Raw genomic sequence first — 25,749 nt, 5'->3', positions numbered from 1 at the left:
TAGTATTCTGTTTATTTATTATAACACATCCAGTGTGGTAGGATCATAGGATAGGGTTATTCTTCTTATTATTTCAACTTGTAAATTAGATTTTAGTAGGGGTGCAAAGTTCTCCTTTCTATGAGTTTGCAACAGACACAGGACTTACATATAAAATATAAACCCTTTGTATTGAGAAATAAACACCATAAACTACTTTTCCAAGTCCGTTTCAAGTATTTTAGTGAATTCATTCAACACCCATAAAAAAACAACTCCAAGGGGCCACAGGGGAAACATGCAAACTTCACACTCCCTTATGCCTAGGTTTGCTGAGGTGGTATCTTAGGTGGCAGCATCGGCGGTGGCCCTGTAACTATGAGTACTCCTGTGTTCTCGTAGATGGCTTGTTTGTGTAAAGCCTAAACCACAATCCAAACAACTAAAGAGCTTTTGGTCGTCGTGAGTCATCATGTGCCGTTTTAGATTCCTCGCCCAAATAAAGCCTTTGCCACAAATTGCACACGTAAAGGCCGTATGAGTCGTCATGTGGCAGTTTAGAAAACCCATCTTACTGAAGCCTTTCCCACAAACTGTACATGTAAACGGTTTCCCCCTTTGAGTCTGTTTTATCTTAACCAGAGGTGGCGTCTTAGGGCTCAACATCAGCGTTATAACAGTACTCATGTGTTCTTTAGGATGACTTGAGATATCTGTCTGACTCATCAAGGGGTTTTCCCCTGTATGAGTCTGGATGGAACTCTGGATCGTTTGGCTGCTTTTAACCAGAGGAAAAAGCTTTTGCCCAGCATGAGTCATCATGTGATTCTTTAGACTAACCCTCCAACCAAAGCCTCTCCCACAAACTGTACACATATAGGGCTTTTCCCCTGTGTGACTCACCATGTGACTTTTTGCATAAGACATATCCCTAAAGCCTTTCCCACAAACTGTACACACAAAGGGTTTTGCCCCTGTATGAGACTGAATGGAATTCTGGATAAGTTGGCTGCTTTTAACCAGAGGTGTTATCTGTGGGCTGCTTTTAACCAGAGGTGTAATCTTAACCAGAGGTGTTATCTTAGCCAGAGGTGTTGGCTTACTTTTCAATATCTGAGGAAAGGTCTTTTTCGTAGCATGAGTCCGCATGTGCATCTCTAGATTACACGTCCAACCAAAGCCTCTCCCACAAACTGTACACACAAAGGGTTTTCCCCCTGTAGGAGACTGAATGGAATTCTGGATACGTTGGCTGCCTTTAACCAGAGGTGTTATCTTAACCAGAGGTGTTGTATAAGACTTAGGTCTCAATATCAGAAGCTTTTTTTCAGCATGAGTCATCATGTGAGTCTTTAGATTACACCTCCAACTAAAGCCTTCCCCACAAACTGTACACACAAAGGGTTTTTCCCCTGAATGAATCACCATGTGGCCTTTTAGACTACGCCTCCAACTAAAGCCTTTCCCACAAACTGTACACACAAAGGGTTTTTCCCCTGTAAGAGACTGAATGGAAATCTGGATATGTTGGCTGCTTTTAGCCAGAGGTGTAATCTTAACCAGAGGTGTTATATGCTGGCTGCTTTTAGCCAGAGGTGTAATCTTAACCAGAGGTGTTATCTGTGGGCTGCTTTCAACCAGAGGTGTTGTCTTACTTCTCAATGTCGGAGGAAAGGGCTTTTCCCCGGTATGAATCACCATGTGACGTTTTCCAGGACATTTCTCCCTAAAGCCTTTCCGTGTAATCTGAACCAGACTCTGTGTTGTTTTACGTCTCCGAAATGGCTTTTCCCCGGTATGAATCACCATGTGACGATTTACAAGAGACATCTCACTAAAGCCTTCCCCACAAACTGTACATATAAAGGGTTTTTCACAGTATGTATGAGACTGAATGGAATTCTGGATACGTTGGCTGCTTTTAACCAGAGGTGTAACGTAAGACAATATTTGTCCTTTCACATTTTGTGCCTTGTGTGATTCCAGTGTGTTTAAAGATGAGTGACCTTCCCTGGTCTCCTCCCACTCATCACTGTCTTCAGTGACGGCAGATTCAGTGCTGTCAGATTCAGAACAGTCACTGTTTTCAGTTATGTCAGATTCAGAACAGTCTGACGAGAGGAGCTGCTCAGTACAGCCCTTTTCCCTTCTGTGAATACACACGTGGGCTTTTAGAGAACTCTTAATGAATTTGCCACAAGTACAGCGTACAGAGTACAGAGTACCCTTCCTCCTCGTACGAGTCCTCGTGGAGGGTTTTTCTTTTGAAGACTGCAGGTCCTGGGACAGCTTGTTGCTCAAAGACAACATTTGTCCTTTCACATTGTGTGTCTTGTGTGATTTCAGTGCGTTTGAAGCCGACTGACCTTCCCTGGTCTCCTCCCACTCATCACTGTCTTCAGTGATGTCAGATTCAGAACAGTGTGAAGAGAGGAGCTGGTCATCACTAGATGGAACCTGGTACTCTATATAAGCTTGTGTTTTCATGTGTTCAGTAGAGCTGCCTGCTGTCTCTCCGTTTTCTTCATCACTGTTATGTTTCACTGCTAGTAATGTCGATGTTGACCCATCTGCCTCTTCTGGTTTTATAGTTAGCTCCTCCTGTTCCTCTTTAATGTGTTCCTCTTGGACCAGACGGGAGCTTCTCTTCTGACGTTCAGATGGAACCTCTTTACACACAGGGAGGTGCAAGAAGTCTAGGCAAAAAGGTAAAAGAGAACACTTAAAAATGTTTCCATGCAGTGACTCTTGTTTTATAGCTGTGATAGTTGGAGGAGCTTGCAGTAAATCAATTCCCCAAATCATCAATGCATCCTCATGAGTATCATCTGCAGGATTCTAATTTACCAACACGCCGACTCTGGTGGAATTATCAGTTTTATCTTGTGATGACAATCACAACCTATCAACCTATGACAATCTGTGTTACGGAATACTTTGTTTGGGTAACGGAGTAAGCTAACAAAAAGCATTTGTTTGTAATTAATCAGTTACTTAACTTTTCCAAAATAATGGTGTTACTTAGTTACATTTAAGACCTACTGTATAATTCCGTTCTTGCTGTTGCCACAAAGGAAAATTAATTCATCAGACACATTTGCGTGTCAAGGACCCCTATAAATATCCCCCATCTGAAAATATCTTGTTCCAGGGATGCCCCCAGAAGCAAAGATTTGAGTTAATAACATTCGCTCTGAAAGAATATATATATTCAAAGATTTGCGCCACATTGTCACGATTTGTCAGATATAGATCTACAAGCTAGGGCTGGGTGCAATAACCGCAATATTGCCATACCGATTATGTAATCGGGTTCATTACCATGGTAAAAATAAAAAATAACTTTCTTTCTTTCCGTGCTGTTCTGACAACCTAAGTTCTAGGCCTACAGTGCATATGGTGTGATATGAAATGAAAGGTTTATCATAATAAACACGGAATCAGAGGCTCAGTCTAATCATGTCAGCAATAATGTTAACTCATGGCTTGAACTCCAGACCATGAATGGGACTTAAGGAAGCTGCCATTTCCGTTCACGAAAATGCTCAGATTTAAAAGTTAAAAAGTTACATTTTCACGATGGTGGCAGGGACCATTTTGGATTTAGCCCTGTAGGAAAATGCCAGGACAAAAACTTTTGAAAAATGTACTTCAGACAGTTTCATATCCAGCATTTAAAATGATCTGTTAACTCATAGAACTAGTGTGTATAAAAGTATAATATATATGTTAAAGAACATTTTGGAGTGATGTCTTTTTAAAAGAAAATATGCATATAAACTAGAGCTGGGACTCGATTAAAAAAAAAATCTAATTAATCAGAGGCTTTGCGATTAATTAATCTAGATTAATCGCATTTTAATCGCATATCAATATTCAACCCGAGAACAGCGAGAAACCTTTTTTTTTTATGTTTTTTGGTATCCCAGTGAATCAATGAATAGTGACTACAGGATACCACTCATTTTCAACATTTTACTGTCATTAATATACCGGTTGTTGAAATAATAATAAAAGTCACCCCATTCTGTGTTGCCTAGAACTGGAGGTCTGAAAGAAAATTAGTATCAGTAACAAGTACATCTCAGTGACATCACAAAGCTACTTACTTCATATTGTTACTGTTTTTTGTCAGACCTCCAGTTCTAGGCAACACAAAATGGGGTGACTTTTTATTATTTCCAGTTTTCAGTACTATAGAAAAGCGCCCAGTGAGAAACGTTCCACGGTGAAAAAAAAGGTGCGATTAATTTATCTGTAGTTAATCGCGATTAATTTTTCTGTAGTTAATTAATCTAAATTAATCGCAATTAGTCCCGGCCCTAATATAAACATATTAGATCATATCAATATTATAATGTTGATAGCCCTAACATAACCAATAGTGAGTGAGTGAGTGAGTGAGTGAGTGAGAGAGCATGACACTTACTGGTGTCCAGGAGGTCATCAGGTTCCTGTTTAACAGAAACAGTCCCGGTGTCCAGAAGGTCTTGACGTTCGTATTTAATAGAAACTGTCCTGGTGTCCAGGAGGTCATCAGGTTCCTGTTTAACAGAAACAGTCCCGGTGTCCAGAAGGTCTTCAGGGACAGTACAGGCTGGTTCTGGAGAACTCATCTCCACCTGCAAGCTGGACTCCACACGCTGGTCTGGAATGAAGGAATACAATAATTAAGGACATTAGTTGTAGATGAAAGGTTGAGTGTAGAACACTCACTAACCTCTAACAAGTGTCACAGGCGGCTCACAGCTTGAAACAATAGGAATGACCGACAGTGGATGCATATCAATGGTGACGGACGTTCCATCCATTGTGTCGACCTGCTAAGTAGGCTACTGTAGGCGTTCGGTCTGAACTTGGAAGCAGTCTAAAACGTTGGATAACAGTGGCTGATGGATTCATGAACTAATTAAATTACAGGAGGTGATTTTTGCCAGGTAAACGAAACACTGAAGTTTCCCAATACATTTTGATATACAGTAGCCTTTATTGTGGGTTAATAAATAGGTCTACATTTAAGAGGTTATTTAAAATCTGTGATTGCTCGCGAGCGCGTGGATGTGCGCGCAACATAGCCGCACTGGTTAAAATATACACAGCACATCCCTGACAAGGCCTGCGAGGCCTGAGTTGTATATGAAAGGTTGAGTGTAAAACAGACTGAGGGAACAGAGGGTGTAAACTAAAGAAGGGAATTTCAAAAAGAAAATATTAGGTCTTCTGCATACCGTGATTTTTCCCGCCACAAATACATTTTAGTCGACTAAATCAACTATAGATTTAGTCAACTAAAATCTTACAATATTTAGACTAACACTAAAACATTTCAGAATACTAAAATGTAAGAACTTAAAAGGAACCCTGGCTAATTAGACACATATGCCTTAATACATTATAATTGATAATCTATAACAAAAGTCTAACATATTTTAGATTTTAGTTATAGAGGGCAATTATACTGTATTAAGGCATAATGTCTTATTAGTAAGGGATCCTTTTATTAACAAACGGATATAACCCCAACCTCCCAGTCTCAGGGCGGACACTAGTCAGAAGCGTCCATATCACTATACACCAGCAATCCCCGCACCAACCCCACCTCCCAGCCCCTCTATCTACTTGTGGGAGACAGCATTGTCCGTAATCTAACCATTCCACGCTGTATAATCAGCTCTTTCTCTGGTGCAAATATTTTAGATCTCCTCCCCCACATTCCAAACATTCTCAAGCAGCACCCCTCCATCCACACAGTCATCCTAAGTGCAGGCACTAATGACACAAGGTCCAGGCAGTCATTGAAAATGTACAATGACTATGAGGCCCTGGCGAATTCTGTTCGAATCCAGGGAAGATCCTGCATTTTCTCTGGCCTAATCCCCACTCTCCATCGCAGCACGGATAAATTCAGCCGCCTCCTTAATGCAGACGAATGGCTGTTTAATTTCTGTCAGAAAAAGGGATATGGCTTTATTCCCAATTTTAATGACTTCTGGAAATCTCCTGAACTCTACCGAGACCTCCTCCATCCCAACAAAGCAGGCTTAAATGTTCTGGCCAAGAACATATCTCACCATCTCGCCAACAGCGACTCCTCAGGCAGGAAGTGACCATTACATATTTGCTCTGCTTATAACGTGTTTAATTGCAGTAATTACTGTAATTATAACTCTGACCTCAGAACTACTTCTTACATCTCAGTAATTCCTGTGTCATGTTTAGCCACCTGTCTACCACTGTCTCCTACCCCCCTGCCCCATGCCACCTGTGCTAGTCCTACGTTCATTCCAGTGCTCATTAGAAATAGACCGTATCAGTCCATTCCACCAGCACGATCAGTCATCTTAAACAACCTAATCAGACCCCCTACTCTACCCTGTAGACCCAAGACTCCTCCCACTAAATGTGATAGCAAGCTTAACCTTGCCTTGTTTAACATCAGGTCACTAACAAATAAATCCTCCTCTGTAAATGATATAATCCGTAAAGAGAAGCTAGATATAATCTTTCTAACAGAGACATGGCTCGGCTCGGATGGAGCTTTTCTCCTAGCGCCAGCCTGTCCCCTAAACTACAGTTTCATTCACTCTGTTCGCGAGGCTAAGAAAGGAGGTGGACTGGCAATAATTTTTTCAGACACATTAAAATTCAAGGCTCTGACCCTGGGCAGCTTTACATCCTTTGAATACCAGGCCACTATATTACTTGGTAAATCCTCTATGCCAATGATTAGCATTTATCGCCCGCCAAAATGCAGTAAAGCAATATTTCTAACAGAAATATCAGAACTTTTATCTATCTGCTCCACTAACTATGACAGAACTCTCATCTCAGGTGATCTTAATCTGCACCTGGATGATGCTACAGATGCTGTGGCTATGGGTTTCTTAGAGTTATTGCACTCCTTTGAGTTTATCCAACATGTTGTTGGGCCTACACATAAACATGGGCACACTCTGGACCTGGTGATTTCTAGAGGGATGAACATCACTATGGAAAGGACTATTGAAAGGCCTGATCTATCGGACCACCTTTTGCTGTGTTTCAGTATGGCTGTCCCTGATGTTGAGAAAAATAACACTGAATATACCATAACAAAGCGTTTTTTTAGCTCTTCTGCAGCCGATGAGTTCTCTCGTCATCTTGGCCCTCCCCTGCCCGATACTCCCCCAGTAAATGATATGGTTCAAATTTTTAATCTTAAACTAGAGTCAGCTCTTGATATAGTGGCTCCTTTTAAAACAAAAAAGAAACATAACACCAGAGTAACGCCCTGGTTAAATGAGCATACACGCTCACTGAAGCAAGAATGTCGTAGAGCTGAGCGAACTTGGAGAAAATATAAACTCACCATCCACTTAGAGATTCTTAAAAAGTCAACAGTCGCCTATAACAAAGCCTTGCGTCTAGCAAGGCAGGCATATTTCTCTGGCATTATTAATGAGAACAAGAATAATGCCAGAGTCCTTTTCTCTACCATTGATCGACTTTTAAACCCCCCCCAGTCCTACAAACAGTCATTCCCGGCCTCTAAAGCTAAGTGTAATGAGTTTGCATGCTTCTTTGATAACAAAATCCTTAACATTAGAGCTGATATTATGAATGGTGCTGCCGCAAACCTTCAAACAGCAGCTCATGGTCCCAGGGTAGATCTCTCCAGGGGGAGCCTATTATCGTTTTGCGCAATTGATGAAGACGAACTCCGCAAAACCATATCACAGATGACATCTTCCTCCTGTTCATTGGATACAATTCCCACCACCTTTCTCAAAGAGGTCTTAGACAGTGTGATTGGAGATATCCTAAAAATTGTAAACAGCTCTCTCCAATCTGGCGTCTTCCCAGACTCATTGAAGACGGCCGTAGTTAGGCCCCTACTCAAAAAACACAACCTGGATCCCTCTGTTTTGGGTAACTATCGACCCATTTCAAATCTACCCTTTCTGGGCAAGGTTTTAGAAAAATGCATCTCTCATCAATTGGATATATTTATACAGAACAATAATGTGCACAACAAATTCCAATCTGGATTCAGGAAAAGTCACAGCACTGAAACTGCACTGGTAAAAGTAATGAATGATCTTAGGGTGTCTGCTGACAAGAAACATGTATCGGTTCTCTTACTCCTAGATTTAACGGCTGCATTTGACACGATTGATCATTCAATTTTAATACAGCGCCTGGAGCACTGGGTAGGCCTGTCTGGTACGGCCCTGTCCTGGTTCTCCTCCTACCTCTCAAACAGAAGTTACTTTGTCAAACTAGCCGAGTTTGACTCAGACAAACACAACATCAGCTCTGGTGTCCCACAAGGCTCGATTCTTGGTCCTCTGCTGTTCTCCTTATACATTTTGCCATTGGGTGAACTAATTTCCAATCACGGAGTCAATTTTCATTTCTATGCTGATGATACCCAGCTATATCTTTCTGTGGCCCCAGATGATCCCTGTGCTCTAGACCCGCTGTTGACCTGTCTGTCCAGCATTAAATGTTGGATGAGTGAGAACTTTCTGAAGCTAAATGAGGATAAGACAGAAGTTCTCATAATCGGTTCTAGCGAGCAAAAATAATCAATAATTAGCAGACTTGGCAACCTGACTGTAGAAAGTAACAGTACAGTAAAGAACCTGGGGGTTATTATTGATTCTGAATTGAATTTTAATTCACACATTAATCATGTTACCAAGATTGCCTTTTTTCACCTTAGAAATATTGCACGAATCAGAGCCTATCTGTCCTTGGATGATGCAAAAACGCTAATCCATGCCTTTGTTTTTTCTCGGCTTGACTATTGCAATGCACTTTTTTCAGGACTCCCTAAGAAATCGACTGACAGATTACAACTTGTCCAAAATGCAGCAGCTAGAGTCTTAACTAGAACTAAGATGAGAGAACATATTACTCCAGTTTTGGCAGCACTGCACTGGCTTCCGGTTGTTTTTAGGATTGACTTTAAAATTCTGTTACTTGTCTATAAAGCTCTCAATGGTCTCGCACCTCCGTACCTCCGTGACTGCCTACCTAGATATGTCCCTAGCCGCCCCCTCAGGTCCTCCAATGCTGGCCTACTTGAAGTGCCTAAAAAAAAGTGCACAAAAAAGTATGGTGAGGCAGCTTTTTGCTTCTATGGCCCAACAGCCTGGAATAAACTTCCATTCGAGCTCAGACACGCACCCTCTGTAGACATTTTTAAATCTCAACTCAAGACTCACCTCTTCACCCTTGCTTTTAGTTGAGTTTTATTTTTATTTTTTTATGTGTTTTTATTTATTTTATGTTCTTATATTCAGTTTTGTTCTCTGCTATTGTTTTATCATTTTAACTACTTGTGTTTTATTGTATTTTATTTTTGTCCTGCCCTGTGAAGCACTCTGAGCTGCATTTATGTATGAAAAGTGCTATACAAATAAAGTTTATTATTATTATCCACAAGGCCACTGAGCTGGTAGGCTACAGGAACAATACTTTCTATTTATCTTTATAACTATTTAAGCATTAATGATTTAAGCCAGTGGTTCCCAAACTTTTCCATGTCAAGGACCCCCAAATTGACACTAATATTGGAACCCCATTAGACCGATAACAAGGGTCCATTTGGTTCCTATAACTATCATTTAGCTGGGGACCCCCTGGAACTCCCTCAAGGACCCCTTGGGGTCCCCGCCCCAGACACCACTTTGGGAACCACTGATATAAACATCAAGTGATTTAAGCATCAATGTGTTGTTGGAAATTGGAATGCAAACAACATACATATACCAACAACACACAACAACAATCACACATCTAGCTATCTAAGTGTTATAATAAGTATCCATGTGTCTTTCTGTGCTGTCTGGCAGACTGAGACATATTTAACTTTCTGCCCCAAAACGTACAGAGAATTAAGGTGGGGCCCCGAGAGGCTTCCATGGTTTTGTAAACCATACTGCAGTAGGCTAACCCTGGGGAAATAATAATTAAAATGTATAATTTGTTGAAAGTGATTTTTGCTATGTTTTTCTTTGTTTTTTTTTCTCCTGTTTCTTTATTTCTTATTTTATTTTACTATGTTTTATTTTGAGTTAGTGTTTGTAAACAATTGTACGTATTGCCTTTGTTAAATGTTTGTCTGTAAATTCAAGGAAGACTAGCTTTTGTCAAGGCAAAAGCTAATGGGGATCCTTATAAACAATTTAAGTTCCTGGGGAATAGACTTTTAACAACAAAAAACAGTCTGTTGTTTCAGTTGTTTCAGTGAGTAGCAAGGCATAGTTTAGTTTTGTTTATTTATTTAGTTACTATAAGTCGGACCCATCTAAACGGTAGTGGACTTTTTTGTTGGTGTGCAAACAGTCACCTCATTACTAGCCTCGCGTAGACATACTCAGTAATATCACTGTAAGTGTAATAATGCATCGCAAAGGCAGATTAAAGGCTATGGCTATGTAGCCTGCGTGAGATTTCGAGACCCACGGAACGCAGCGAATCAGGCTGGAAGCCAGCTATAGGCTAAATGGCTACGCGAGGCTATGGCATTAGAGAACTCTATGCGTCTGGACCTTCATACTCTAAGGTCTGACTGGACCAGGGCTAGTGGTAGCCCCTCTCGGAACCCCCTGGGTCAGCTATCAGCTATCGTGCCGAACAAAATGTCAGAAACTTCACTACCATTGGGTTCTGACTCGCGGGGCTAGGCTAGTGGTACAGGAGCAAGTGAAAACAACAACGAGCACATGAAATATGAGGATCTTTTTCTTTTTTTTCTCTTTTTTACCTGAAATCAGGATAACAATGAATTGGGAAGCGGTAGAAAGCGTAGTCCAGTCCACTAGTCTTGCTTTGTTTACACAGCGATAGTCTCGTTTAGCCAGACAACTATTCCGTTTGGCGTTTGGACTAAATACTAATGGTTTGGCGTGTGCATGTTCTATGTAATTACAATATTTGGCCGCTAGATGGCGACATGCGGCCATAATGTAGCATTGTGTATTAATCTGAGTCAGTGTTTATAATTCCAGTGGGTGGGTGGAGGGGGGGTACATTCAGGGCCAAATTAGCCATTGGGTCAGTGGGGCCAGGGCCTAGGGTTAAAAAAAAAGAGGTTAATCCCTCCCTGCGTGCACGCATACATTGTTCTCAGTGTTAATTTCATAGACAAAATATGACAAAAACATCTTTGTCGACTACCTTTTATCGCTGACGAAAACTAAACAAAATGAACTATTCCACTATTCCAGGGGCCTATTTCACGAAACTTGGATTAGAGATTAAGCCGGGCTTTAACACATATCCTGGCTTAATATATCCTGGATCAGTGTTTAACCGGTTTCATGAAAGCTGGTTGATCTTGCCAGATTAACTTAACCAGTTAACCTGGATATGTTGAGGCTTGATTCGGTTTCATGAAAGTGATGCTACATAAGTTACCATGGAAACTAATGCTTTGGACTTAGCCTGCTCCGGACCAGGCTAACAGCCTGGTTTAACCTAATCCTGATGTCTTTACTGTTCATTAAGCAGTCAAACTGATCACAAACCAATGATGTTTTCCAGATTTATTCAATTATTATGGGTTTATGTTGCCTTATTTGTATCGGTCTGCATTAAAGGACTAATTTAAGCACTATATAAAATCAAATAACCAAAATATATCGGCTGCACAACATCATGACAGCTTGTGGGCTTGTAGATCAGCTGCTGTTGGTGAATGTTCCCCATGAATAGGTTTGCTGTCGTGCAAGTGCACGGTTAAGAAGAATTATTATATTATATTATATTATTATATATTTTTTTTGTAAAAGTGAAAACCACTAAATATTACCATTACTCATTGTTTTACAACATATTACCATTGTAACGTTTCACCCACTACTAGTCCTACATACTTACACCTAGAAACCCCATTCAAACCTATTTAGGTTCATCCTACGGTGGACATGTGTGCCTGAAAAGGAATCTTTGAAATGTTTCATCGTTTTAGAAATATAGTGCTTTCAAATTTGAGACATTTATAGGCAGATAGTGGCACTTAAAAAAATCACTTTCACTTAGAAACTCCATTCACACTTTGTAAAATGCAGCTTACTGTGGAGACACATGCTGGAACTTTTTACTTTGAAATGTTTTGTAGTTTCTGAGTTATTTAACTTAAACGCCCAATGCATTCTCAATGGCAATAGCACAAACTTTGGCATGCTACATGAACCCATGACCCGGACCTGTCTGGACAACAACCCCCTTCCCCAAAGGTAGCTCCCTCAGAGGAGGGAGTTATGGCCAAATATCACAATGCGACAATATCATTATGCTTACAATATTAAGAATTCTGTTTTAAGTTAATAGTAGTGGTAAAATGTAAACTATATTTTTGGGGTAGTTAATCATTCAGTCTATCCACTATTGAGAGTATGTTCTCTCTTTAATTACAGCAGCAGTATTTATTTTAGAAGCTTAAGTCCTTGTATCAGTAAGTCTTGGATAGATTAGTAAAGATAATGAGATATACAGAAGGGGGCTGTAATGCAACTATTAAGGATGCAAACTGCCATAATACCGCATGAAGAAGAAGGATCAGTAAATCTGTGATCCACATGAGGGGTCTAGAGACAAAAAGCCAGACTGTCTATTAAGCCAGGCTTGCTGATCCCGGCTCGCCAAATCCACCAATTCTGAGCCTCGCTTGGCTTTAGTGGAACGGAATAAACCAGGCTGTAAAGATCAGGATTTAAAAAGCCTGGCTTTGGCCTAAATCCTGGATTAGTTAATCCAAGTTTCGTGAAATAGGCCCCAGGTCTTCCACTGCTGGCCTGCTCGCTTTGCCTAAAAAAATGGCAACTAAAAAATACGGGGAAGCAGCTTTTTGCTTCTACGAGCCGTCGGCATGGAACAAGCTCCCACTGTACCTTCGTCAGGCAGCCTCTGTACATTTTTAAAGCTCAGCTCAAGACCCACTTCTACAACATTGCTTTTAATTGATCTTTTATTTTTGTTATTCATGTCCTCACTGTATTGCATTACTGCTTGTTTTTTAATGTTGTTGCCTTGCTTTTCTTTTATTCTCCATTGTTCTGTAAAGCACTTTGAGCTGCATTTCATGTCATGAAAGGTGCTATAAAAATAAAGTTTTATTATTATTATTATTATTAAGCTATGATAGACTAAATATACTGACAATATCGTCAACAAATGAAATCTAGACTAAAATGTTAAGGAGGGACTAGTGGGAAAGAGATCCAGTAGAACTAAAACACAATTGAGTAATTTTTATAAACAAAAGTAGTATGCATACTGCTTAATTCCTGAAAGGTGTAAAGTGCAGAGTTGCAAAGAAAAGGATTCCCAGGCACGCCGTCTTTGGTGGAAAAATATGATTTATTTGATGAGCAAGACAACAAAAAATGACCAACGCGTTACATTATCAGAAATGTTATGTGTGGTTGCGTTCAAGTGTTGCAAGCTCACAACGCGTCGCATTGGCTATTCAGCATGCAACCAAGTGTAACATCAGCCATTATGACGCCATCAAGGCACCACCAACATACATGGTCGACAAACATCTTTTGATATATTTAGTTGACTAAAACTAGACCAAAAGTAAAACAAAATCACAAAGTACACCTTTTACGGAAGCGCATTTAGGACAAAACTCTGTGGACACAAACAAAAACCAAATAATTGAGTGATCAAAACAACAAAATTGACAATATTATATTTAATCTCAGTTTTAGTCGTCATAGCTGTGTTTTTAATGTAGTCTTTTAGTTTATCAGTGAAAAAACATCTAGTTGACAAAAGTTTCAGTTTTAGTTGACGGAATTAACACTAAGGGCCGATTCATACTCCTATTTTAGAGCCGAATAAAAGTCGGTTCGGTGCTGAAGAGCCTACAATTTGACGTCATTTGAGGTTCGGGGGGGCGGGTACCGTCCTAAAGTCGGCTCTTCGGTGCTACTGAAAATTTCTGACGAGCCGAAATAATTTCGGCACTACAGCGCCGAAACAGCGGTAAAATAGGAGTATGAATCGGCCCTAATGCTGCCGTTGTTTTTCAGCCTTTTGTCATGTGAAAAAGGATAGAAAAACATGGAGAAATGGGCAGACATGCTGTATGTGTTCTAATGTGATCCAAACAACTGCTCCTTACAGAACATTAAGCATTGTTTATTCCCCTCTAGCTTCATGTGACAGACTAGTCACAGTACAAGGTAAAACATATACTAGCTTTGATTGAAATATTTATTAACAGTTTGCAGAATTTACATTTACAAGTACATTTCAAGCACAAACGCAATACAAAGACTGTTAACTGTGAGTGGACGACCCAATTAAGCATTACATTGTTTACAAGAGGGTCCACCATGTTCAATTCATCAAAACATTTAGAGACGTACAAATAGTCAAAGAACAGAACAGGAATTCATCATAAAGTAAGGAAAAATAAACATGTGATGGCACAAAGGGGGGGGGTGGATTTTACGGGGGCCAGTTTTGAATTGCAGCCGCCCGTAGGTGCCCTTTGAGAGCGGTTTTGAAGGAGTCAAGGGATTCACATGTCTTAATGACTGTTGGTAGGGCGTCCCACATTTTGGTGGCATAGGAGCGAAAATAATTTAGTCCCTTGTTTGTGCCGAATCTTTGTTACAGACCAGTTACGGTACAATGTAAAACATATGTTACAGACCAGTTACAGTACAATGTAAAACATACAGTATGCAGGCTGTAAAAAATACTATTATGTACTCCCTTGTAGTGAGGTTTAAAAGGAGTAGTTCACCCAAAAAATGACTAAAATGACCGGCAGAGACTCAATTCAACATATTCACATGGCGGGCCATCTTGCTGATTGTACCAGTTTTAAGTATACAATGATAAAAAATAAAATTATGAGACGCCAACCAGGCTCGAACATGCCGTGGCATTAAAGATTAATACTGGACAGGTTGTCTGCTTTTCCTAGGTGTCAATAAGAGTACATCTGACTCAGAGGTAGGTTGTCTGCTCAGGTGTTATCTTAATCAGATGCCCGTCATGGAGGATCTTGACAAGGAACCCACGCAGGAGGAGCTCAGCAAAGCCATCGACAGACTTGCTTGCGGCAAGGCCCCAGGTGCAGATGGGATAACACCTGACATCATGAAACTTGGGAAACCTTCCTTGCTTCCTCATCTTCACGACCTCCTCTGCCTCTGTTGGAATGATGGTGCTGTCCCCCAAGACCTGCGTGACTCCAAGATCGTCACACTGTACAAAAACAAGGGAGACCGCAGTGACTGCAATAATTACCGTGGCATCTCTCTGCTCAACATCGTGGGGAAGATCTTTGCCCGTGTTGCCCTCACTAGACTCCACCTCCTTGCAGAGCGCGTCTACCCTGAGTCACAATGTGGCTTTCGGGCAGAAAGGTCCACAGTGGATATGATCTTCACCCTTCGACAGCTACAGGAGAAATGTCGGGAACAGAGGAGACCCCTGTATCTCGCTTTCGTCGACCTCACAAAGGCCTTCGACCTTGTCAGCAGAGATGGTCTCTTCAAGCTGCTTGAAAAGATCGGATGCCCTCCAAAACTCCTTGCCGTCATAAAATCATTTCATGACAACACGCAAGGTTCAGTCTGTTGGGAAGGTGAAACATCAAAGTCCTTTCCAATCCGCAGTGGCGTGAAACAGGGTTGCGTTCTTGCACCAACCCTCTTCGGAATCTTCTTCTCCCTAGTACTGTCAGCTGCTTTTGGCTCATGTCCTGAAGGTGTCTACCTACACACCAGAGCTGATGGCAAACTCTTCAACCTTGCGCGTCTGCGCTCTAAGACCAAGGTGACCAGTGTCCTCCTGAGGGAAATGCTTTTTGCTGATGATGCAGCACTAGCATCCCACACCGAGTCTGGACTCCAGGGGCTGATGGACAGGCTTTCATCTGCTTGTAAGGAGTTCTGTCTTACCATCAGTATAAAGAAGACCAATGTCATGGGACAGGATGTTGGAACTCCACTCTCCATTGACATCGAGGGTCAGACTCTGGAATGTGTTAACACCTTCACATACCTCGGATCTGCAATCTCCAGCGATCTTTCCCTTGACACAGAACTGGGCACCCGTCTTGCAAGAGCCGCCACAGTGATGGCCAGGCTGTCACAAAGAGTGTGGTCAAACAACCACCTAGCTACGCGCACAAAACTCCAGGTCTACCAAGCCTGCGTCGTCAGCACCCTGATGTATGGCAGCGAGGCCTGGACCACATACACCAGACATGAGAAACGACTCAACAGCTTCCACCTGCGTTGTCTACGTCGCATCCTGGGAATCTCTTGGCAGGACAAAATTCCCAACACAGAAGTCCTGGAACGTGCTCACTCCACCAGCATGTTCACCATGCTGAGCCAGCGCCGCCTCAGGTGGCTTGGCCATGTCCACAGGATGGACCCCAGCCGGCTCCCCAGGGCCGTCCTGTATGGAGAGCTGTCAACAGGCTCCAGACCTCTTGGTCGCCCACGCCTGCGCTTCAGGGACGTTTGCAAACGTGACATGAAGCAGGCAGGCATTGACCACAACAGCTGGGAGGAAGCTGCAAAGGACCGTGGCGTATGGAGGCGGACTGTCGCTGCAGGAACTCGCCGTGCCGAGGAGAGACACATCTCTTTGCTGCAGGCGAAGAGACAGAAGAGGAAACTGCGTGAAGCAGCCCCCACTCCTGTACCAGTCCCCTCTCGTTTTGTCTGCACCAACTGCGCTAAAGACTGTCACTCCGGAGCGGGGCTGTCCAGCCACAGCCGTCGCTGCAAGAAATCATGACCACCCAGGCGCAATCCATCGTCATCACTGACGGACGGATGCCTATGATGATCTTAGGTGTCAATATCGGCTTTGGCCTCCTGTCATAAAGAGTACTTTTAAAAGGTCTTTCCCCGGGTAGGTCGTCTGCTGAGGTGTTCTTTGTTTTCCCTATGTCCAGCTTTGAGTGTTTGTGCACACACAAACATTGTGTTAACACAAACACTGAATGCTATTGACAATGAATGGCCAGCTTTGACTGTTTGTGTAAACACAAACATTGAAGATGAAGGTGTGATTTTTTTTAAGGTCCTAAGCTTTGCTTTTGTCCTCATATGTCTAATATTTGGCATTGACAATGAAAGTAGAAATAAGGTCATGTACATCAAATATAACATCAATTTAATATTGTTATATGTTGTAAGATATATATTAATTTCTTATTGGATCACAATAAGAAACTTCACACGGGTGTGATGGGCTCTGGCCCTGTGACAATATGAGTACTCATGTGTTCTTGTAGATGGCTTGTTTGTGTAAAGCTTTTGCCACAATCCAAACAACTAAAGTGCTTTTGGGCTGTGTGAGTCGCCATGTGCTGTTTTAGATGACTCTCACAAATAAAGCCTTTGCCACAAACCGTACACGTAATGGCCGTATGAGTCGTCATGTGATTGTTTAGACAACCCAACTTACAATAGCCTTTCCCACAAACTGTACACATAAACAGTTCCCCCTTGGGAGTCTGTGATATCTTACCCAGAGGTTCTGTCTTAGATATCAATATCAGCTTTAGCCCTGGCCCCCTGACTAATTGAGTAATCATCTGATCTTTTAGATGACGTGAGTAATCCGTCTGACTCTTAAAGGGTTTTTCCTGAATGGAACTCTGGATTGGTTGGCTGCTGTTAACCAGAGGAAAGGGCTTTTCCCCAGCATGAGTCACCATGTGACTATAAAGACTAGCCCTCCAACCAAAGCCTTTCCCACAAACTTTACACATATAGAGCTTTTCCCCTGTATGACTCACCATGTGACGTTTTCTATACGACATCTCCTTAAAGCCTCTCCCACAAACGGTACACACAAAGCGTTTTCCCCCTGTATGAATTATCATGTGGTTTTTTAGACTACTCCTCAAACTAAAGCCTTTCCCACAAACAGTACACACAAAGGGCTTTTCCCCTGTATGAGTCATCATGTGGCTTTTTAGACTACACCTCCAACTAAAGTCTCTCCCACAAACTGCACACACAAAGGGTTTTTCCCCTGTATGAATAATCATGTGTTTTTTTAGATTACACCTCCAACTAAAGCCTTCCCCACAAACTGTACACACAAAGGGTTTTTCCCCTGTATGAGAGAGGATATGTTGGCTGCTTTTAACCAGAGGTGTTGTCTTAGGTCTCAATATAGGCTTTAGCTTTGGCCCCTCAACATTATGAGTACTCATGTGTTCTTGTAGATTACATGTATTACTACAGCCTTTGCCACAAACTGCACACACAAAGCGTTTTTCCCCTGTATGAATTATCATGTGGTTTTTTAGACTACGCCTCAAACTAAAGCCTTTCCCACAAACTGCACACACAAAGGGCTTTTCCCCTGTATGAATCATCATGTGGTTTTTTAGACTACACCTCCATCTAAAGCCTCTCCCGCAAACTGTACACACAAAGGGCTTTTCCCCTGAATGAATCACCATGTGGCTTTTTAGATTACGCCTCAAACTAAACCCTCTCCCACAAACTGTACACACAAAGGGTTTTTCCCCTGTATGAGAGAGGATATGTTGGCTGCTTTTAACCAGAGGTGTTGTCTTAATCAGAGGTCTTGTCTTAGGTCTCAATATAGGCTTTGTCTTGTGTGATTTCAGTGCGTTTGAAGCCGACTGACCTTCCCTGGTCTTCTCCCACTCATCACTGTCTTCAGTGATGTCAGATTCAGAACAGTGTGAAGAGAGGAGCTGGTCATCACTAGATGGAACCTGGTACTCTATATAAGCTTGTGTTTGCATGGGTTCAGTAGAGCTGCCTGCTCGAGGCTCTGTCTCTCCGTTTTCTTCATCACTGTTATGTTTCACTGCTAGTAATGTCGATGTTGACCCATCTGCCTCTTCTGGTTTTATAGTTAGCTCCTCCTGTTCATCTTTAATGTGTTCCTCTTGGACCAGACGGGAGCTTCTCTTCTGCCGTTCAGGTGGAAGCTCTTTACACACAGGGAGGTGCAAGAAGTCTAGGCAAAAAGATAAAAGAGAGAAGACTTTTCCATGCAGTGATTTTTGTTTTATAGCTGTGATAGTTGAAGGAGCTTGCAGTAAATCAACTCCCCAAATCATCAATGCATCCTCATGAGTATCATCTATAGGATTGTAATTGACCAACACGCCGACTCTGGTGGAATTATCAGTTTCATAATGTGATGTTTGAACGTAACAACTTATATAACAATCAGTGTTACGGAATGCTTTGTTTGGGTAACGGAGTAAGCTAACGCATTTGTTTGTAAGTAATCACCTTACCTTTTCCAAAATAATGGTGTTACATTTAAGACCTATAGTTCCCTGTTCTTTCTGTTGCCACAAATGTGTTTATCCGTCTGACACATTTGCAATTAATCAGTTACTTAGTTAACTTTTCTAAAATAATGGTGTTACTCAGTTACATTTAAGACCTATATTTCCCTGTTCTGTTGCCAGTTGCCACAAAGGAAAACCAATCCGTCTGACAAATTTGCGCCGCAAAATGTCAACGGAGATGTGCAAGCACAGTCCTGGAAAATCAGTGACCCCATGCTTTTCGTCTGTGGTGTTAACGTAATCAGTGACCCATGCTTTTCGTCTGTGGTGTTAACGTAATCATTCTGATCTACCGTATTCAATAGGTCACCACTTTAGGTGTGACACATGGCTGGGCTTATTTATATTCGTTTGTCGCATATGGGCAAAATGGCAGAGATTGAAAGACAGAGAGTTTATCCTTCAGTAATGCATTCACACTATTTTTGGATTGGTGAAAGGAAGAGATTTACATGAACCTAATTACATCAACAATGATGTAATTAGGTTTTTAACCCGTTTAGACCTGAGGCAGATTCTAAAAAAAATTTGCTTCTAAATGTTAACAGTTTTCTGAAAAACCTATGTTTCGATGTCAGCGGTGCTCAATCTTTTTCATGTCAAGGACCCCTATAATTATCTGTATTTGGCCACGGACCCCCCATCTGAAAATATGTTGTTCCAGTTTAATCATGTCAACCTGACAGTGGCCTTGTGGTTAGTGTCCGCCCTGAAACTGGGAGGTCGGGGGTTCGATCCCCGTCGGGTCATACCAAAGACTGTAAAAAATGGGACCAATGCCTCCCTGCTTGGCACTCAGCATCAATGGGTTGGACCCAATGCCTCCCTGCTTGGCACTCAGCATCAATGGGTTGGACCCAATGCCTCCCTGCTTGGCACTCAGCATCAATGGGTTGGACCCAATGCCTCCCTGCTTGGCACTCAGCATCAATGGGTTGCACCCAATGCCTCCCTGCTTGGCACTCAGCATCAATGGGTTGGATTGTGGGGAGTCAAATCAACTAATCAAATGATTCCCGAGCGCGGCACGGCTGCAGCTCACCGCTCCAAGTGATGGGTCAAATGCGGAGAACAAATTTCACTGCGGTAACGTGTGTGACAAATCATATGACTTTGACTTTGATGTCAGCAATAATATTAACTCATATGGCGTGCAGTTGTTGCGTGGTGGTGGAGCGGCTGGAAGTTGAACCTTTCAATTCATCATATATTATATACAGGGGGGGGGGGGGGGGGGGGCACAAGCGGTGCACCAGTGAGCATGTGTCGTCAAAACGTTTGGTGCGCGGTAGATCAAGGTATTTGCGCACCAACCAGCTGAGAGACAGGAATTTAGAGAATGCTGACAGGCACTCAATGAGATGTTAACGTCCTGTAAGTACACTTCGAAATAAAACTAGTGTTGACTAATCATTACAAGTGGCTCTTATCTTGATGAGGAAGTCGGGACAGGAAGTGCGTTTCAGTTGTAAACAAGCTAGATGACAGTTTTTTAAAACGGAAAGGGAACGTTATGGTGTCATTTAGCGACCATATTTACAATATAAAAACTATCTGTCACTAAAACAATGTAGGTTACACGCGCTGGAATTAAACATGGAACTTGCAGGCAGCATTTAGGTGAGTAATTCATTGTATATGTGTTTGTGGTTGTGCTAGTGATAGACGGACACCTGCTGCCAGTGGGATCCTCCTGCTGCTTAACGACTACAAACACCGCCTGTCACTGACTAGGTGTACTATAGTGTAGCTTTGCATCTGTTGCGTCTGCCCGTGTGAATGCAGCATAACGTTACGCAGGATACGAACGTCCGTACCCCCCCCCCCCCCCCCCTTGGACTTGGAGTGAGAATGCTTGCTATTGCGATTCCAAAACTAAATGACAGTGTTTGAAATCATTCCAACCCGAGACTATTAAAGGACCACTTCACCACTTTTCAACCTATCTTCATATAATAGGTCCTCACTAATAATCATGAAAAAAATGGTGCACTTTTTTTCTACTCGGTCTGTGTCTCATAGGAGTGCTGTGGGCAGTTCAGAAACCGTCTTCCAGTGACATCATCGACGGGGAATACAAGCTAATAAAAACTGCAGGCTTTCTAGTCCTGAAAAGTTGCAATGCGAAAATGGAAGCCATCGTTCTCACGATAATGAAAATCTACATATTTTTGTAAAACAATCTTGTTTAAAAAGAAATCTGCCTAATGATGATGTCACTGGAAGACTGTTTCTAAACTGCCTGCCCACAGCCATCCTATGAGACACAGACTGAGGTGAAAACAATCGTGCCATTTTTTCATGATTATTAGTGAGGACCTATTATATGAAGATAGGTTGAAAAGTGGTGAAGTGGTCCTTTAATAAACAAAACGCTACATACTGTACAACTTTACTACGGGCTGCATCTTTGCATGGAGCGCTCCACGTCCCTGGTCTGTCTCTGGCTGTTCCTCTGACAACGTTGAAGGACTTCTGGAGGCCATCTCTCTAGATGTTGTAGACCTCTCCCTGTGGTGCCCTGTGGAAATCACCAGTAGAAAGACCTTACATTAAATCAGGGCTGCCATGTCTCACCCTTTGAGTGTGACAGTTACGCAATTTAACCCTTTACCACGCAGATAGGTTGAAAAGTGGTGAAGTGGTCCTTTAAACGTCTAAATGTTTTGTCAGTCAAAAGATAAAAACCGTTACGTCCGTCCGGTCTGTAAACCTGTCCGTGAGCGACCGGCAGTGGAACTCTGCCGGGCTCTCTCTCTTTTTCTCTCTCCCTCTCTCGTCTCTCGCTGACAGACACTGCACGTCACATGATGCAATGTTCATGAATCCAAGTGATTGTATGTGAGGTTAGCAGAAGTGCATTTGACATAATGCTGTAGAACTATTTGTGGCGGCGATGATGCGTCACATTCATTACTTGACCTATCCTATGGTATATAAACCGTGCTGCTGCTTGAATGAGATGCGGACCTCTCTCCGCCGGCTCAAATCAAATATACAAAGTTGAAACCTGTTACATCGCTGTTATGATCAGAGCTTAACTTTTTTTGCACGCAGTCTGGCCACGCGAGACATCATACAGAATTCTAGGTGCTCCCGATTCAAACGTTACATTTTCACGATGGCGGCAGCTAGGGGCCATTTTGGATTTAGCCCCGTAGGAAAATGCCAGTATGTTTGTGAGCGATCCGAGGACAAAACCTTTTGAAAAACATACCTCAGACAGTTTCATATCCAGCATTTAAAATGATCCGTTAAATCATAGGACTAGTGTTATAATAAACATATAATACACAATATTAAAGAACATTTTGGAGTGATGTCTTTTTAAAAGAAAATAAGCATATAAACATATTAGATCAATATTATAATGTTGATAGCCCTAACATAACAGAAGAGTGAGTGAGTGAGTGAGTGAGTGAGTGACACTTACTGGTGTCCAGGAGGTCATCAGGTTCCTGTTTAACAGAAACAGTCCCGGTGTCCAGGAGGTCATCAGGTTCCCGTTTAACAGAAACAGCCCCGGTGTCCAGGAGGTGTTGACGTTCATATTTAATAGAAACTGTCCCGGTGTCCAGGAGGTCTTGGCGTTCATATTTAATAGAAACAGTCCCGGTGTCCAGGAGGTCATCAGATTCCTGTTTAACAGAAACAGTCCCGGTGTCCAGGAGGTCTTCAGGTTCAGTACAGGCTGGTTCTGGAGAACTCATCTCCACCTCCAAGCTGGACTCCACACGCTGGTCTGGAATGAAGGAATACAATAAGGACTGTGATGTAATATGAGTTGTAGATGAAAGGTTGAGTGTGAAACAGACTGAGGGAACATAGCTCTGGTCCACAGCCTAATGCTTCTGTGATTCTGCCCTGCATTTCGCTTTTAAATCTCACATGGAACTCAGACCAGCCTCTCCTCTTTAGCGTAAATAAAAATGAAGTTTTTGCTACTCACCAAAACAAAGGCGGGTTGTGTCATTAGAAAGCCTACTTTCCTTAGTGGAGCACTCTGATGTGAAATATTACAAATAAACATGTTTACATTATTGAAATGTGACACGGCATTTGCCTGCAGTTGTTCAGATCCCATAGGCTGAGGAGGACGAACGTGTTGCTGACTGTTTCAGTCAGGGGATGGAAGTGGTTCATGCTTTTCAGAAGGCGACCCCCAATTTGAAATGGGGACCCACCCAAAATAATCAGTTGAAGTGGGAACCCCCCCCCCAAAATAATCATAGTTTAAGTGGGGACCACCCAAAATAATCAGTTGAAATGGGGACCCCCCAAAATAATCATATTTAAACTGGGAACCCCCAAAAATATCATATTGGAACTGGGGACCCCCACAATAATCATATCATACTTTTCAATATACCCTTGCCTTAACACTCATAGCACCATCGATCAACATCACTATCAACATTATTTTTCCCACACTGTTTCTTCAGGAACATTCATTTCTAGTTTCTTATAATGACCAAAATAAATAAACTCTACTCTACTCGACTAGCGTTAGCAGTGGCACACCATGCTAAGTTATTATGCCCACAAAACGTATATAGTATACTGAGAAGTTAGAAGCATGGGGTCCGAAGAAGAGGCTTCTCACCCTGGAGAATAGACTTTCAACAACCACTATAATCTATAACAATAGTAGAAGTTGTTGTTGGTGTGCAGCAGGCGTTCCTGGCAGGGCATTATACTAGTCTATGATACTATAGCAGTATAGCCCCAATATGTTCCCTCAGTCCTAGCCCCTTTCGGGACCCTACGTAAAACTTTTTTGATATTTTGTTGAGTTTTACGTTGGGTCCCTGCTCACTACTGTATTTTCGTATGGAAATTCCTATATGCGGAAGTGGAGATTCTCTCTAAAATAGGACCCGCGGCATGTGACGCCATTATTTTCCTTGAGTTATTCTGAATTCGGTAACTTTAAGTAGCTATACATCCAGCTGCGAATATCTCCTGTGGCGCGGAAGCCGTTAAGTATTTTTAATCTTTGTTTGACCGATTTGGTCGCTTTATTTCTTCTTGTTTGTTTACCGTTTATTGTACCGCCTCCCGGTGTGCGGTTGGCTTGTGAGGCTACGTCCCTGCCTCTGATCTGCTGTGTCATAGCTATAGCGCCACTAGCTAGCCAGATAGGCGATACAATGAGGTGTCAATAAACAAGGAAGGAAAAGAAGAATCCAAGCTTCCAAATCGGGCAAACATATATTAAAAATACTTAACGGCTTCCGCGCCACAGGAGATATTCGCAGCGGCATGTATGGGTACTTATACTTTACATATTCAGAAAGCCTCATACTGAAGAATATCGTCAAAGAGCGCGGGGAGGCGGTAAACATGTAAACATGAGCCAGTAAATGTTTTAATCAGGTGGCATGGACGACGTGGAACAGGACCCAATGCACTGGGTCGAACAAATGTCAGAAACTTCAGTAGCATTTGGGTTCTGCTTGGAGGGCTACCTCAGTCCCTACGCTCATTCTGTAGCTCCTATAGCCCTAGCTCTGTCCATAGCCGTCTACTGCTTCGAGTAGACGGCTATGGACCAGTGCACCAGTCCAGAGCTACTATAGCCCAATGTGCCCTGTCCCTACGGTCAGTAGAGACTGAGGGAACATATGGAGGCTATGATTATACTAGCCCAACATTTAGACTCTCGTGGAGTTTTTTTTCGATTCTGACAACTGACGATATCGCTCTCTATCGTCAGATAGACTCTACAGGTTGGGCTATGATTATACTAGCCTCGCATGGCCTAGCCCCAGGCCATATGTGCCCTCTCCCTACGCTCATTCTGTGCGTAGGGAGAGGGCACATATGGGGCTACGCATGGCCATACTAATATCACTGCGATATGCATTGCAAAGGCAGACTGGAAACGAGAGAACTCGCTATGCACTGACTAGACCATGGCTATTGGCTAGTGCTACTACAGTAACAAGCGAAAACAACAACACAAGAAGAAATGCAAGAGGAATTTTACCTGAAATCAGGATAAAGTTGCTCAACAATGAACTGGATAGAAGAAATGTAGTCCTGCTTTTATTTACACGCCATGATGATTACATACATGTGTTTCCGGTTCAACTCTTACATAATGTTGTCATACACACACACACACACACACACACACACACACACACACGTCCCAATGACCGCCGTCCGCCTAATCTCGGGCTCACACACGCCATAGAAGAGTTCCGTGTATGTAAACGCCCTTGATGTAAATTAAATAAACATGAAACACGCAATTCCTGCGCTCCCACCATAGACGGCTCCCACACACAACTTTTCTCTACACTTCTCCTATTGTAACAATGGAATGCGGAAGGGCTCTTTCTATCTCAATGGGATAGTTCCAAATGTTTGGAACTATATAGCCCATAGCAGGGTAATCTAGTAAGAGAGTGGCGACACTATAGCGTTGACTCCCATTGTTA

At 42.3% G+C, this 25,749-nt stretch overlaps 1 protein-coding gene across 1 annotated transcript in view; it reads right to left on the bottom strand.

The window, feature by feature from the left end:
• LOC310856127 (uncharacterized protein) overlaps positions 1 to 25,328 on the bottom strand; it is a gene marked incomplete at its 3' end in the record, with an annotated part of 35,348 nt that extends 10,020 nt beyond the window's left edge. Inside the window, exons 1-5 of the mRNA XM_083761362.1 lie at positions 25,293 to 25,328; positions 22,737 to 23,045; positions 21,687 to 21,824; positions 4,409 to 4,627; positions 2,220 to 2,675 (exon numbers count right to left, since the gene is read on the bottom strand). Of these exons, the coding sequence (XP_083617488.1) occupies positions 2,220 to 2,675; positions 4,409 to 4,627; positions 21,687 to 21,824; positions 22,737 to 23,013 (1,090 nt within the window). The 5' untranslated portion in view covers positions 23,014 to 23,045; positions 25,293 to 25,328. The remainder of the gene's footprint in view (positions 1 to 2,219; positions 2,676 to 4,408; positions 4,628 to 21,686; positions 21,825 to 22,736; positions 23,046 to 25,292) is intronic.
• Positions 25,329 to 25,749: the final 421 nt, after the last annotated feature.

This window comes from Protomyctophum parallelum (assembly GCF_964188405.1).
Source record: "Protomyctophum parallelum genome assembly, chromosome: 3".
Classification (NCBI taxonomy): Eukaryota; Metazoa; Chordata; class Actinopteri; order Myctophiformes; family Myctophidae; genus Protomyctophum; species Protomyctophum parallelum.
Note: the sequence above shows the minus strand (reverse complement) of the source record. Positions and strands in the feature narration are given on the sequence as shown.